Source organism: Anastrepha ludens, chromosome X (genome assembly GCF_028408465.1).
Source record: "Anastrepha ludens isolate Willacy chromosome X, idAnaLude1.1, whole genome shotgun sequence".
NCBI classification, from domain to species: domain Eukaryota; kingdom Metazoa; phylum Arthropoda; class Insecta; order Diptera; family Tephritidae; genus Anastrepha; species Anastrepha ludens.
Window position 1 is genome coordinate 9,136,292 of NC_071503.1, and position 15,366 is coordinate 9,151,657.

The window sequence follows — 15,366 nt, forward strand, 5'->3', positions numbered from 1 at the left end:
TTAACTAGACCTGCGTGCCAAACTTTGTCAAAAGCCTTAGCTACGTCAAGAAATATAGCAGAACAAACTTGTTGGTTTTCAAAGGATTTTTCAATTTTACTAGCTATTCGATGAATTTGCTCAGTGGTGGAATGTTGAGCGCGAAAGCCAAATTGGTGTTGCGGGATAAGATTCGATCTTTCAATAGAGAGCTGTAAGCGTTGCAGTAGTACTCTCTCAAAAACTTTTGAAATCGTCGGCAGTAACGATATTGGCCTGTACGACGTCGATTCGGGCGGTGGTTTGCCTGGTTTAGGTATCATTATGACTAATGCAACTTTCCAGCAGATGGGTACATATTTTAGTGCAAGGCAAGCATTAATTATGTCTGCTAATCTACATATAGCTTTGTAAGTCAGCTTTTTCAGAACCTCTGCAGTGATATTATCAAAGCCTGGTAATTTTTTTTTTAAGTTCACGTTGTATAATGTGTTTTATATCTTGCACTGTGACTTGAGACAATATTTCGTTGCTAGGCATATTGGAATTTTGATTCGTTAATGCGTCATCATGATCATGTGCATCATCTGTAGAGAAAGTTGCCATTAGAGTTTCTGCAAAAGCATTGGCTTTCTCGGAATCACTTCTAGCCCACTTGCCATCTGATTTTTTAATCGGCGGGATATGTTTTATTGGCCTTTTCAATCGTTTTGTGCATTTCCACAAAGAATATCCGGAACTCCGCTCCGTGCTTCGGCTGGTAACATACGAATTGATAGAATCATCTTTAAACGCTCTTAAAGATCGTTTTAAAGTTTGGCTTGCATTATTGAAGTTGTGTTTGTCAGCGGGTGATCGGGTAAGTTGCCATTTGTTCCTTAATCTACGCTTTTGGACTATTAGATCTCGCAAGTCGCGTGGGTAATTCATGCCGAATAATTTTCTCCTACTCTGAGGTGGGCTCTCCCATGCAGATTTCTGTATAGTCTTAGTAAACTTAAGCGATTCGATTTCTATGTCGTCGGTGGTGTATATATTTACCTTAGACTCAATGTGCTCATCTAATTTCTTGCGAAAGTGCACCCAATCAGTGCTGCCGTTGGTTAGAAAAGGAGTTTCTTCTTTGTACATAATATCGTCACTGAAGGTTAAATAAACTGGAGAGTGATCCGAGCTTAGATCTAAGCCTTCCTCTATATGTAAAAAGTTGGCTGATATTTTGTTAATTATAAAGGAATCCAATAAATTTGGAGTCTTATCACAATCAGTCGGCCAGTATGTTGGTTTTGCTGTAGATATTGCGTCCCATTTTTTCTCTTAGTGCGTTAGATAGCGCTCGGCCTTTCGTAGTTATCAATCTGGAGCCCTAGTCGGTATATTTTGCATTAAAGTCTCCACCAATAATACATTTATGTCGATAGCGTTCAAGAAGTTGCTTGTAGTCTTCTGTAGTAACTGTGAGCCTTGGTGGACTGTATAGTGCACTAACTATAAGAAAATCCGGTTTCGTTTTTACGCTTATATTTGTTATTTGAAATTAATCAGTACAAATGTGCTCTTCCTCATGGTGTTGGATATTTTTTCTTATAATAACTGCACTTCCGCCCCTTGCGTTGTTGCTGGGATGAATTGTGCGGTATAGAGTAAAATTCTTAAAGTTCATGTAAGATTCATTAGTAAAATGTGTTTCGGATATTAGACAAATGTCAATTTTTTCGGTTTCTAGAACAGCTTCAAGCTCATTTTTATGTTTTATCAACCCGTTTGCATTCCATGTCATGTTACGTAACGCCAGTGGCGGCGCTAGACCAAATGTGTACGTCGGCGACATCAACTTCGCGAGGCCTCTTTACTTCGGAGTGAAAAAAACCGTAAAATTAAGTGGGCCAAATTATAAAATAATTTATGAGTTTAACGAGTTTTATTGTTAATAAAATGATGTCAAAAAATAATTACACACAAAAATTAAAATACTCGAACTTTTCGGCTTTTAGCCACTATTTCAGCTTCGATTGAAAGAACTGATAACGCGGATAGTCTGTCTTGGCTCATTGTGCTTCTCAAATAGGTTTTTATCAATTTCAACTTTGAGAAACTTCTCTCAGCGGAAGCTGTGTTGACCGGAACTGTGAGCATGATTCTAATTGTAATATAATCATTTGGATATATTTCTTCTAAATTATTTTCTAAAATGTATGGGATGAGTTGTTTCGCGTCGTTGATAGAGTCTAGTGAATTAGTTTTTAAAAGCTGTACCTAAATCAGTAAAATGTTTGAGAAGATCCTCTTTTGGAATAGATTTCAAATAATTGATATCATAAATAAAACCAAATTGTTCAAAATATTCATTGAGCACTATAAATCGGCATTCGGTATCGACTATTATAGCATATTATACCACTGTGTTAAAATAAATAACTCTGAACTGCGTTTCAGGAGATTCAACTGGTTCATCAGTATGTTCGTAACTAATATAAGTATTCGTTTTTTCCTGGCTATTCTTTTTTCCTTAAATTGAGACTAAATTTCACAAGTACTTTTCTTCACAAATAATCTAGCTTCTGTTACGCTTTTTTCAAATCCTGTATTTCGAAATTCTTGAATCTAGCTACAAAATGAACGTAAAGTATCAATAGCGACTTGCAAGTTGACTTGAACCGATTGCCATAGTTTACTTATATTATTTACACGTAGCAAAACCTCATACCACACGTGTAATGCAACAATAAAATCAAAAGTTAACATTTCTTTCATTACTTCATTACATTACTGCTTCACAGTCGCTTAGAGTTTCGGAATCATCAGTTTTATTTTTCAGTTCATTCACACATTCGATGACATCATCAAATTGTAAAAATATTGCTTTTACTGCTCCGATTCTACTCTCCCACCTCGTTTCAGACAGAGTTTGTAAAGTCTATTTTAATTTACTTTTTACTATCTCCCAAAGCTTCCTTGACTTTGAAAACAGCACAAAGCAAAAGTAAATTCCAACTGTGGCATCCGCATGGTGTGAAGAATGCTCTTGGATTTATATTGAGTATTCTTGTTCTGATACCTTTTCTAATTCCGACCATATTGGCGCCATTATCATATACCTGTCCTCGACAGTTTTGGATATCTAGATAATTTCTTTCCAGTTCTTGTAATATTGATTTTGTTAAATACTCTCCTGTTGTTTCTGCGACGTCAATAAACCCAATGAAATGTTCTTCTACAGCTCCAGTTGACAAATTGCAAAATCTTAATATTATTGATATTTGTTCAACACGGCTTACGTCCCTGGTACAGTCGAGCAAGATGGCATAGTATTTTGCTTGTTTAACCCTGTGTATAATTTCGTTAATAACTTATTTAGACATTAAAGTAATTAATTCGTTTTGGATGTCGTGGCTCAGATAATGTTGATTAAGTTGTTTTTCATTAATACGTTGCATATGCTCCCGTAATGTCGGATCATATTTAGATAACAACTTAACTAAGTCTAGAAAGTTGCCAGAAATTTTACTATTGTTCAATTTCAAGAATTCTCGATAAGCTCTAAATGCCAAATTGTGTGAGGCCAAATAGTTTATTATATCTATCAATCTTTCAAACAAATTATACCAATGCTTTTGGGATTCCCTAATCAATCTCTCGTTATCCTTATATATTGTTGTACCGTGTTTGATTCCTTTAAAGAGTTCCGTCCATTTCATCATGCACTCCATGTGTCCTTGACTTTGTTCATGTCTTTGCAGTATCCGACTCAGATCCTTCCAATCACAACGTCCTTCTTTTACTATCTATGTCTGCAAATGTGAAAAAAGTGTACATGGAAAGCAATAAACTTTATCTTGAGGCATGGAGTAAGTCAACCATCTGCGATGTTGCGTTTCGCCGTTACTCAATTTTCTAGTATAACGAAATTTAGAAAAATGTCTTTTACTTTGGTCTTTTGGGTAATTTTCATCAGATTTCTCTAGGTCTTGATCGGGACCGTTTTTAATTAAGTAATGGCGCTACGTAACACATAGTGACAATACCCAGTTCCCCGGATCTAGGTCTATTAATGGCTCGCTTCAATGAACTTCTCGCTCTTGAGTTTCTGACTCACACATATACTCACTTTCTAACTCTTTATTGGATTCAGAAATTTGGGTCACAGCAGATTCACTCGATGTTGAAGGTAAAGTTGTATCAGAAATGTGACTAAAGGTTTCATTGAACTATGTAGCTGATTATGTTTCAGAAAATAAAAATTCATCACATGACTCTGAAGCAGTGGCACCTGAAGAGGGCTTTTTAAGAAATTTCATCATACTGGAACTCAGAGCTTGGTTGGATACAACCGTTTCAGTCTTTCTTTTTCTTTTTGACGCACCGGATTCCCATTTTCTCCCTACATCTCTGTCTCTAGAAGGTCCTCCAGACATGATAACCTTAAATATTTTTTAGTTAAGTTTGGTAAGAACGCAATGTTACAGGGTACAGATTATAAGAGTTGGTTGATGATTATTAAATGAAAAGAAAACGACTATACAAATTTTACGAGTCAGCTGCCAACTTTGTATCATCATCATCTGAACCGGTAGGCATCTACTGCTGGATATAGGCCTCACCTAAGAGCGCCACCTTGATCTGTCGCGGGCCTGTGGTCTCAATGGTATTTGCACTTTATCCATGACCACCCTGTATATGTATGCACGTACATGCCAGAGATTGAATATTTTTATTTTATAGGCACTATTAAGAAGGCAAAGGTAAGTAGTACCAACCTACTTATTTTGTTGAATACGTAATGCAGAAGCAACTTATTATAAGCAAGGTCTTTCTATGGAGAAGTGAAATAATTCGTTGTAGATACCTATTCATTCATATGATTTTGTACTTATTGTAGGAACACCGCAAGAGATGTAGGTATGTATGAAAAAAGAACTCTGTGAAAATAATTGTTACGAATTTTGACGCATACAAAATATACTCGAAGGCATTGGTCGGGAGGCGAAATATTTCTATTATTTCGAGAAAAACCACTAGCGCAGGTTTAAAAAAAAATAGGTAGATACTTCACTTATCTAGGTAAATATAAAATCGAATATATTTATTGATTAATATTACGAGTATTTACGACTTATAAAAGATATAGGTAACTATTGATTTTGACGAAATAATTTTTCTTGATCACTCTGCCGAAAGTACGGTGTTTCTGGCCGCATTTGACTCCAGGAAGACCGACTTTTGAGGCCTGTTCGAGCCGCAGCGCGCTCTAGCGGCTTACAAGACTTCCGTGGCCGGCTCGGCTTCGTCTCGGCCACCATCTCACATCCGCCAGGAAATCCAACTTTCTGGCCTTGGGTTGTAGAATACTATCGTTAAAGTCGTTAAAAAGTTGATGTTGACTTACCTTAACATTAGGTATGAAATTAATAACAAATAACGTAAAACTTTTACGCACTAGAACGTCGGGGTGATGACTTTACAATACAATAAAAAGAAACTTTGCGCTTGCGAGTCTGCAAGTTGTCGTATGAAGAAAACTACTCTCACAGACAAATGAAATATAATATAGATAAACTAGCGTACCATCGCCCGCTTCGCTAGACGATAAATTCAATGATTTGCTGAAAGAGAATAAAATTAATACGAAACAAAGCAAATTCTTTGATACAATTTCATTCGAACTTTATTGTAACACTTTTTGGTAGACAACGTTTTTGGTTTTTCCATCTTTCGCGTAAATGAATAATGACGATGGTTTGCTTACTCGTGAGCAAGCTACATACAATTGTCCATGAGAAAAAATTGGGTATTCTAAATTAATACCGCACATTTGTAGAGACTGTCCTTGCACCTTATTAATTCTCATAGCGAAGGCAAGGCGAATAGGGAACTGCAAACGTTTGAAATCGAATGGTAAATCCGCCGGAATCAGTGGAATTCAGGGTATCAAAATGTCTTCTCCTTTGTACTTTCCTTTCAAAATTGTTGCTTCGATAACGTTACCCATTAGCTTCTTCACAGCGAGTCTGGTACCGTTGCAAAGTCGGGTCACATTACTATTGCACAGCATAATAATCGGTGCTCCAATTTTTAATCGTAAACTATGAGGTGGTAAGCCTGGCAAATCGAGTGAGTTTAAGAATTCAGTTGGATAATTTACGACCTCATCTTGATCAGTAATAGTGTCCATTGACTTATACGCAACTATGTCACCAGGTATTTGATCTAAAATAGCTGAATTTATATCATTGACGTCCTTATTTTTCCCAGCTAAAATTGCTCTTTCGCTGAGTCAATCATGGTTTTTGTAATGTTGAACTATGTTTGGAAATACACTCTGTATCAATGCCTCTTTAGACTGTGCAAAAGTGCAGAAATTGTTAGGCAATGTTATCATTCCTGTTGTTTTTGAAAAAAGGTTTATTTTTTTTGGTTAAAAAGTGTTTTTTGAAGTTTTGAAAAACACTTCGCTCTAACAAATTTCTTCTCAGTTAATTGCTGAAAATTAAATATTTTGAAAAAACTATTTTTTTTTAATTTAACGTTTTTGAGAAAATTTTGTTCTTGAAAAAATTTCATACTTTTGTAAAAGTATAAATTGATTTGTTAAAAAAGATTTTTTCCGCTTTGAAGAACACCCCCTCGAAAAAATGTATTCTCTATTAATAGTGGAATATGAAATGCTTTGAAAACACCATTTTTTTTTTTTAATTTTGTTTGGTTTTCAGAAAATTTTGTTTTGAAAAAATTTCATACCCTTGAAAAAGTTTTATTTTATTTTATTTGTTTAAAATTTTTGAAATTTTTTTTTTTTGTAATTTTAGAAAAACACCTCTTCGAAGAAATTTCTTTTATCTTTTTGAGGAAAATTTGGTTTTGAAAAAATTTCATGCTTTCGAAATTTTTTTATTTTACTTTATTTCTTCAAAATTTTTGAAAACAATTTTTTTTATCATTTTCGAAAAACACCCCTTTGAAAAAATGTTTTCTATGTGTCATAGTGGTATTCCATTAACTTTTAGGATTATAGTCAAATACTTACAAATATCTACGCTTTCACAAATAGCAACAATAAACAAATTTCCTCAAAACCAAAAAATTTACTTTTTTTCTAAAAAAATTCTAAACAAACAACGTAATAAATTTAGAATTTTGTGTTCACGAAAAAACAGTATTGTTTTTATTGTATTAACTGAAAACCAAAATGTTGCAAAAAATCAAAACAAAACTAAATTATTTTTTTGTGTTCATTTGGTCCATATGTTCCATAAAAAGTTGATATGGTAAATAATATGCAGGGTCTGATACACGCAAATTTCCATTGACCATTTCCATTATAGTGACAAAATTATCGATCACCAATTCCAACAGGATTTCAAAATCAGAGATGGAATGAGTTGTTGTGTGGTGTACTTCTGAAAAAATGAGAAATAAACAAAATAAATCTAAAAATTCGAATACTAACTTTATCTTGTGTATGTTCTTATTACCTTTGAATTTTTCCAATGAAGCACCATTCATTTTAAATTTTCCAAGAATTTTTTTTATCATTTCGCGTTTCTTTTCTTTTTTATTCGATTCCAACATTTGTTCATAGCCGAAAACACCGTTTGCAAACGCATTCATTTCCATATAGAATTGGTCAAAGAAAGCATTGTTCAATTGAATTGAAACATTATTTTCATAAACACTTAGGACCTTAACTAATGCACCTTGGTACATACCTAACGCAGATATTCATCGCGACCTTGACATCGATACTATTGATGAAATGATGATGAATACAAAGCGCTAGACACATAAATAGACTATTAACGCATACAAATGCTATGATGACTACCAAATAAAGAAAAATCTACCCAAAGTCGGCTTAACCGTCAAACACCAACAGATCTTGCAAAATCCTTGTAATCAATTGTCAACTAATCGTATATGTCATTGTTTGTTAACCACTTGTTTTTAAATAATATGTATATATTTCTTCTAAATGAGCTTGGGGGCATTGGCCCTTCAATATCACTCTCATTCCATCTTTTTGTAAATCAAGTTACTTATTGTCTAACGACAGGTGTAATATTTTATGGAAGAAATAAACCAAAAAAATTTTCATTCGAATCATTTGAAATTTCTGTATACAATAACGAAAAATTCAAAAAAAGTTGTACACATAAAATGAATGTCGATTCGAAACTTACTTTAATCTAAGAATCGAGCAAGTTTTGTTTTGTACAATATTTTGATTTTTTCTTTTTTTTATATGAAGAAAATATTTAAAAGAAATTTTTTTTTGATAAAAACCTTCCCCTAGTGGATCCCTATAATATGAAAAAAGAACGAATAAAATTGGCCTCGTATCGGCCCAAAAAAATGCGTACAAACGAACATCATTTCATTTTTATATATATAGATAAACTAAACAACACGGGGATTCCCCGTCCAGAGTCTCGCGCGGCGTGCGCGAATTCGAGCGCTCGATATTGGCATTGGACGCTCATAATGAAGAGGACACACACACATTTTGTTTGTATATATGCTAAACTAAGACCTTTTGCACGTGTAACTGATTTATTTATTGCATTCATAGGTTTACCTGCACCCATGAATTCAATCAATAAATAAATGATAAATGCCACACAGATTACTTACAAACATTTTCACCCAATACAGATATCGTGTCGGGCAGTGTGTGTGAATATGCTCATTAAGGCGAAGTCAGGATGATTGGCGGAACGAAAATAAATAGGTAACTCGTTTATCTGCGAGGCCCCCTCAGGCGCGAGTCCGTCGGCGGTGGCCGACGCCTAGCGCCGCCACTGCGTAACGCTTTCATCATTGTTAATACAGACTTTTTTCATTATCGACAAGTCGGCGCTCTAGTTGCTTGTTAAAATCTTCTTCTTTTTGCATGAATGTTTGTAATAAATATAATATATTGGGTTTATTTCCACGTGAAACATTCTCGTTTGTATCTTTAGCGACTTCAGCAAATGTTCTTTCTCCATTCAGATTATGTGCTGCGGGTGGATGCTGAGGGGGTATTGTAGGGCGACTATTTTGGTTTTGGTTAAGTTCCTTCTTACGTTGATCACACATTTTCTGCAACTCTCTGGCGACAGCACAACCACGGTAATCGGCAGGGTGTTCTTCACCACAGTTGCAGCATTTCGGTTTTTGCGCTCACAATTTTCGGTTTTGTGTTTGACTTAAAGCTGAAGCAAACCGTATGTATTCGGTACTGAGTAACGGGTACACTCTCTAGTACCGAGTAACGAAACGTTACACACGAATATATTCCGTTACTCGCATTTTTTGTAGTATGAGTTCAGTTCAGTGTAATAAGTTTATACGTGTATATAAACACGTTTGCTGATGTACGTTTGTTTGCGCATGCGCTCATTCGGTGAATTTAAAAAGACTCGTTACAAAGACTGATGTTTGTTTGTTATTATAGTACCTAAATATATTAAAATTTGGAAGTTAATCGTCCGTAAAAGTTTTTCAGTGCTTTTGGTGCTTCAAGTTTTGTGTACGTAGACAAAGAATGAAATTGGAATAACGTAAGAAAATATTGTTTACACTTATTATTGTTATTATTTTAGAGCATAATTTTACTGGTACAATGGATAAGAAAAGGAGTAAACTATGGGGTTTTTTCACGGAGGCGAAAGACGATAAGGTAAAATGTGATCTTTGCAATTCGTTGTATTCCGTGAAAGGTGGCTCTACTACAAATTTGAAAAAGCATCTCATGAAGAAACACAGACCAACATATGAAACCATCATTTTGTATTCCGAGTCAAATGCGCTAGCCCTGGAAGGTCCTATACCACCAACTTCAACAAGCGCAGATTCTAATCCCGAAACTAGTCTTGTGATTAAAACAAATGAAACCAATTCGAAGCAGACTAATTTAAATGCCTTTATTAAACGTCCAATAAGTGTAGTAAGAGAAAAAAAAATTCATGATTTAATTTTTAAAATGATAGTTAAAGACATTCAGCCTTTTTCTGTAGTTGAAGACGCGGGTTTTAAAGATCTTATTAATTACTTAGAACCAAGTTATAAAATACCTTCAAGATATATATTAAGCAATACTTTGTTGGATTCTCACTACTCCGAAGTCCAAAAAAAATTAAAAGTAGAATTGGAGAATGCTAAATATGTATCGATTACCACCGATGGCTGGACTTCAAGAGCAACACCTTCTTACCAAGCTGTAACAGTCCATTATTTATTAAATTGGGAGATTAAGTCTGCATTACTAGGATGTTTTGAATGCCATGAGCGACATACGGCCGAATACATCAAAAATGAGTTGCATAAGTTGCTCTGCAATTGGGACATACAAAATAAAATATTTGTCTGCGTTACAGATAACGCAGCGAACACGAAGGCTGCTATACGACTGACAAATTATGAGCATTTACCGTGTTTTGCTCATACTCTTAATTTAGTCGTGCGTGCAGGACTCCAGGAATGTGGACTCGGGGAGCTGATAAAAAAAAATAAAAGCTATTGTGGAATATTTCCACACGAGTCCAATAGCTACCAAAAAACTAATTGCCATGTAGGAGCAACTGAGGTCTAATCAAAAACCATTAAAGCTTAAAATGGACGTAGTGACCAGATGGAACAGTACCCTAGATATGATTGAGCGGATTTATGCACTTCAAGAAACTTTAGAAGCGTCTCTGGGAATCTTACACAATCCAGTAGAAAATCTTTCAGAAGGCGAATGGCAGACACTGCCAGAAATAATAAAAATTCTGAAGCCATTCAAAACTGAAGAAATGTCTTCAGAAAAAAAGGTGACTGTTTCAATGGTCCTGGCTTCGACGGAAAGTATGACCAGAATTTTGGTCAGTTTAACTACGAATATAATAACAGATACAGGAAAGAAACTGGCAAATAAAATACTAACGGAATATAAAAGTAGGTTTAAGAATTGTCACATGCACCCTGTGTTATCTAAAGCAGCACAATTAGACCCGCGTTTTAAGAAGCTGGCATTTAGGTTTGATTTATCAAGTTATGAGTCTGCGAAAGATGCATTGAAAACTGAGCTGCAAAACGAGTTCAACTTTCATCAGCAATCTATAGAACCTACTGAATCAACGTTAGCTATAACTACTAGCAACACTGACGCTGATAACGATTCAATTTGGAAAGATTTTGACGCTGTGGCGTCGTCAGTGTGAGCTTCAAACTCTGTAGTTAGCAGCAGTATTATTACTATGAGGCAATATTTAGAGGAAAGAATTATATCTCGAAATGAGTGTCCTTTGAAATGGTGGCAAGCACGGGCAATTCTATACACGGAGCTCTCGAACTTGGCTGATAAATATTATCAGTTATGGCTTCTTCTGTACCATCTGAAAGGACTTTTTCGAAATCGGGCCAAATATTAAGCGAGAAGCGCAGCTCTATTCAGCCAAAGAGAATGGAAAAGATTTTATTTTTAAATATGAACCAAAGATTCTTGCAATAATTTTATTTAATATATTAATAATTTAGTTTATCACAAATTTTTTTTGATTTGTCTAAAATATCTTTTTATTTAATGTTTAATTTCAGTTCAGGAATGAAAGATTTTTGTTGTTTAAATGTTATTGTCAATAAATAATTTTTGACACCTATTTGTTGCTTTTTAATTATAATTTAGGAGATTCTGACAAATTCTTCATTTGCAGTTCTACACTTTCTTGTGACGTCGCAACGTCACACTGTACGCGTACCATACCGATACAACATATTCGATTCGTTGCGTTATGGATAAGGTATCAAAAGTAACCAGTAACGTAACGATACGAAAGTAACGAGTACTCATCGTTATAGTAACGAACATATACGGTTTGCTTTTTTTCGTTACTTTTACACCTCTAGTTTGCCTGCACATCTGACGCATCTCGGATCCTTGCCGCAATAATTTTTTGTGTGCCCACTTTTTGCACTGCGGTATAAGTTTGCTGTTTCTTACCGGCTCAATTTTGACTATAGAATGTAGAATGCCTCGAATGCCATGGATTTTGTTTACGTCTTCAGACGACTCGAACGGCAACATAAATAGGTTGAGAGGTTTTTTTGTTCTAGAGTGGCTTGTAAACTGCGTTTAGAACTTTAAACCCTTGGTTCTTAAGATCGCTAACAAAATCTACTGGCATACACGAGTGATGCAGGTTTTTAACTATTACGTTGATAGGACGCAATTGTTTATCTGGGTATGTGTACCATGACGCTTTACTCGAGGAAAAGAACGCAGGTAAGCTTCTGTAGTCAGTACTATCTGCAGTATCGGTTTTTTAGACTTCGTTGCTGAGTAATTTGATTGAAAACTCTGAGATCATAATTGGCGGAGGTTTTCTGATTGTTTTTGGCCTTTCATTCGCTATTTGCTGAGAAATTCGTTTCATTTGAGAACTTGAGGCTGCTTCATCATCATTATTGTCCTTTTCTGGTGAGGACTCTGCTTTGCGCTTTTTATTTCTATTTCTCTTTTTATGTTTTTGAACGATCCAATTTGTCTCATGGGCAAGTTCTTCTTCATCAGTACAATGAACGACTTTAGAAGTTGTTTGGTTTGCATTTGAATCCATCTTATTTTCGATCTGCGATTTTAGTATTTGGTTTTCATTCGTAAGCTGGGCTACCTCTGCCTGTAGTTTCCTGCATAAAGTCTCTAACTCTGACATTTTTTTAATAAAAACATTTTTATTTTCACCACCAATGTGGCTCGTGCTTGCATCTAAATCCATCAAAGATAGATTTTGTAGTATAGTTTTAGGCTGTTTCGGTTAAAGCTTCGACGCACCCAACAGCAGAGCGTTTGCTCCATATTTCGTTGCGTTCCTTTAACTTCAAATGATTTTGCCGCAAAACAGCTGTTTTACCAACAAATCATTTCCTAAACAAATAATTTGTTTGTTGATTCTTACTTGCTTTTATTCTTGGTTTATGTTGACAATAGCAGGCAACCTGTACCGACCACGCGTAGAGTTTTCACTGTTCTTTACAGCGATACGCTTATCGCTAGTTAAAGACAAGCTTAACGCCTTTTAATTTATATTTATATTTATATATATATTTATTATATAAGAATAAAACAAAAAAATACTTGGCTCTAGTTTTCTGCAGGATAATTTTTTTTTTGTAAAATGTAACGATGCAGGGTTTACAATTTTCATTCGTACTTTCATAAATTTCAGCAGCAGAAAGAAGTGATAATATAAGAACCACAGATCTTTTATTTTTAGGCACGTAAGATTAGCCATATCAGAAAAACCAAATTGACTTGAATTTTCAGGTTGGTTTTTATCTGTGAAGGATGGAGGTATTTCTATCTTATTTTTACGCATGGTACCTACTGCAGAAATATTATACAATAATTGGGTCAAATCAGTCGACAGAGGCACACTGATGTACCAATTAGTGTAATTAGCTTATTGAGGCCTAAAACATAGCAGCGTAAAGTTAAATTCCGTATTTATCGCGCTTTGATTTTACGTACTGTCAAAAATGGTATTTTCCCAGAAACTGTGCCTTCATCTCATCAATTAAGATGTCCGGTCCCTCAGAATATGGTAAAAGATAGTTTTTTTGTAAATATTTCTAAAACTGTTCTGATTGGTGCAGCTTTGCCCAGAATATGACAATATGTTCGTGTAGTAGCATTATCTAACAGTAATGAATTAAGCAAAAATTTTGTTCTTGTTTTTGTTCTTTCAGTGACATCTATACTATAAAGGTGAATGCCTGTACGTTGTCCGCGCATCACTACGAAACGACAACACCAAATGGCTTAAAAATTTTTATACATTCATATTTTCACCCAATGAAGGTTATAGGCATGTTTTTATGATGCAACTCCCTTCCCACAGCCCTCAGGCCGCGCCACCACTCTCATTCGTCACTAATAATCGAATATTTGCTTAAATTTAATCTAAAAAATCTTAGTTTTTCCTATTTCCCACTATTTATAGCACACTCTAGACTTTGTAATCCGCATAAGCTGTTCAACTATGACCCAAATGCAAAGTTCAAAAACGGTTTGAGATAGAAAATTAATAAAAATAATTTTGCTTGATATTTTTCTGATAGGTTGTTTTGATTTTATTCAACGAGGCATAGCAACGGATTCCGGGTATTGTATTAGTATGGTTATTAATAAAAAAATATTTTCTATGAAATTATTGTTTGTAATTCTTTCATATACATATCCTAAATCCCTCAAAACTACTCCTACGCGAGCGGCGCCGTCTATATACAATTGGTGGGTACGTATATATATATATATATGTATACTAGTTTTAACCCGCGGCTCCGCTCGCGCAGGAGTAGTTTTGAGGGATTTAGGATATGTATATAAAAGAATTACATATATAATTGGCGGGTACACCCTTTTTGGGTGTTTGGCCGAGCTCCTCCTCCTATTTGCGGTATGCGTCTTGATGTTGTTCCATAAATAGAGGGACCTACAGTTTCAAGCCGACTCCGAACGGCAGATATTTTTTATGAGGAGCTTTTTCATGGCAGAAATACACTCGGAGGATTGCCATTGCCTGCCTAGGGTCGATCGCTATTAGAAAAATGTTTTTCTTAATTTGGTGTTTCACCGAGATTCGAACCTACGTTCTCTTTGTGCATTCCGAATGGTAGTTACGCACCAACCCATTCGGCTACGGCGGCCGCCGTAGTATAGTATTAGGAAAAATAGTAACGCTTGTCCGATCACTTGAAATTAAATATTTTAAATTTGCGTGTGATATTTTCAAAGATCCAGTACTCCGAAAAGTGTTCGAATTTTTACAGCATCAGTCGGTTTGCAGAAACGAGGCTGCCATACGATGGCGTTTTCGTTTGAATAAATTCGTTGTTCTGTGTAACAACTTTTTGAATAATATATTCCGCAACGAATAAATTTCAGGCTTGCATAAACGCCATTCCTATTTCAGTGAGAATATTTTGAGCTTGGCGGCTCACCCTGTTTTTGTTATCACCCCTACGCCATTCGTACGGGTACCTAAGTCTTCAGTGAAAATATTTTGAGCTTGGCGGCTCGCTCTATTTTTGTTGGGTTTTTGCCACCTTGTTACCGTAACACGTCCCGTAAAAAGCTGTTTATTTCTGAAAGAGGTAAATTCTCCTCATCTCATTCCGAGTTGTTTGATTCCTCAGCAGATTGAGTTGCCACTGTAACGATGTGGTCGCATGCTTCTGAACTTTGGTTGCTGAATCGCTCTATTCATTTTCTCGTAGTAATTCCTCAAGTATTTCACTTGGTGTTATCGGTTGACGGCTCATTTTATAAAAAGAAAGACAATATTACAAGCTTGATTCGGTAATACTGGTTGATAGCCGAAGGCGGCATAAGTAGGATAGGTTAGTCAAGTGGCTTGTTTCACACAAGAC

The 15,366-nt window shown here is 35.3% G+C and overlaps 1 protein-coding gene across 2 annotated transcripts in view; it reads left to right on the top strand.

Moving 5' to 3' along the window:
* The window catches only part of LOC128869398 (inactive rhomboid protein 1-like), a 114,668-nt gene extending 100,570 nt beyond the window's left edge, over window positions 1–14,098 (top strand). For both annotated transcript variants that reach the window (XM_054111948.1, XM_054111949.1), the window contains exon 4: window positions 13,684–14,098. In XM_054111948.1, the coding sequence (XP_053967923.1) occupies window positions 13,684–13,686 (3 nt within the window). In that variant the 3' untranslated portion in view covers window positions 13,687–14,098. The remainder of the gene's footprint in view (window positions 1–13,683) is intronic.
* Window positions 14,099–15,366: the final 1,268 nt, after the last annotated feature.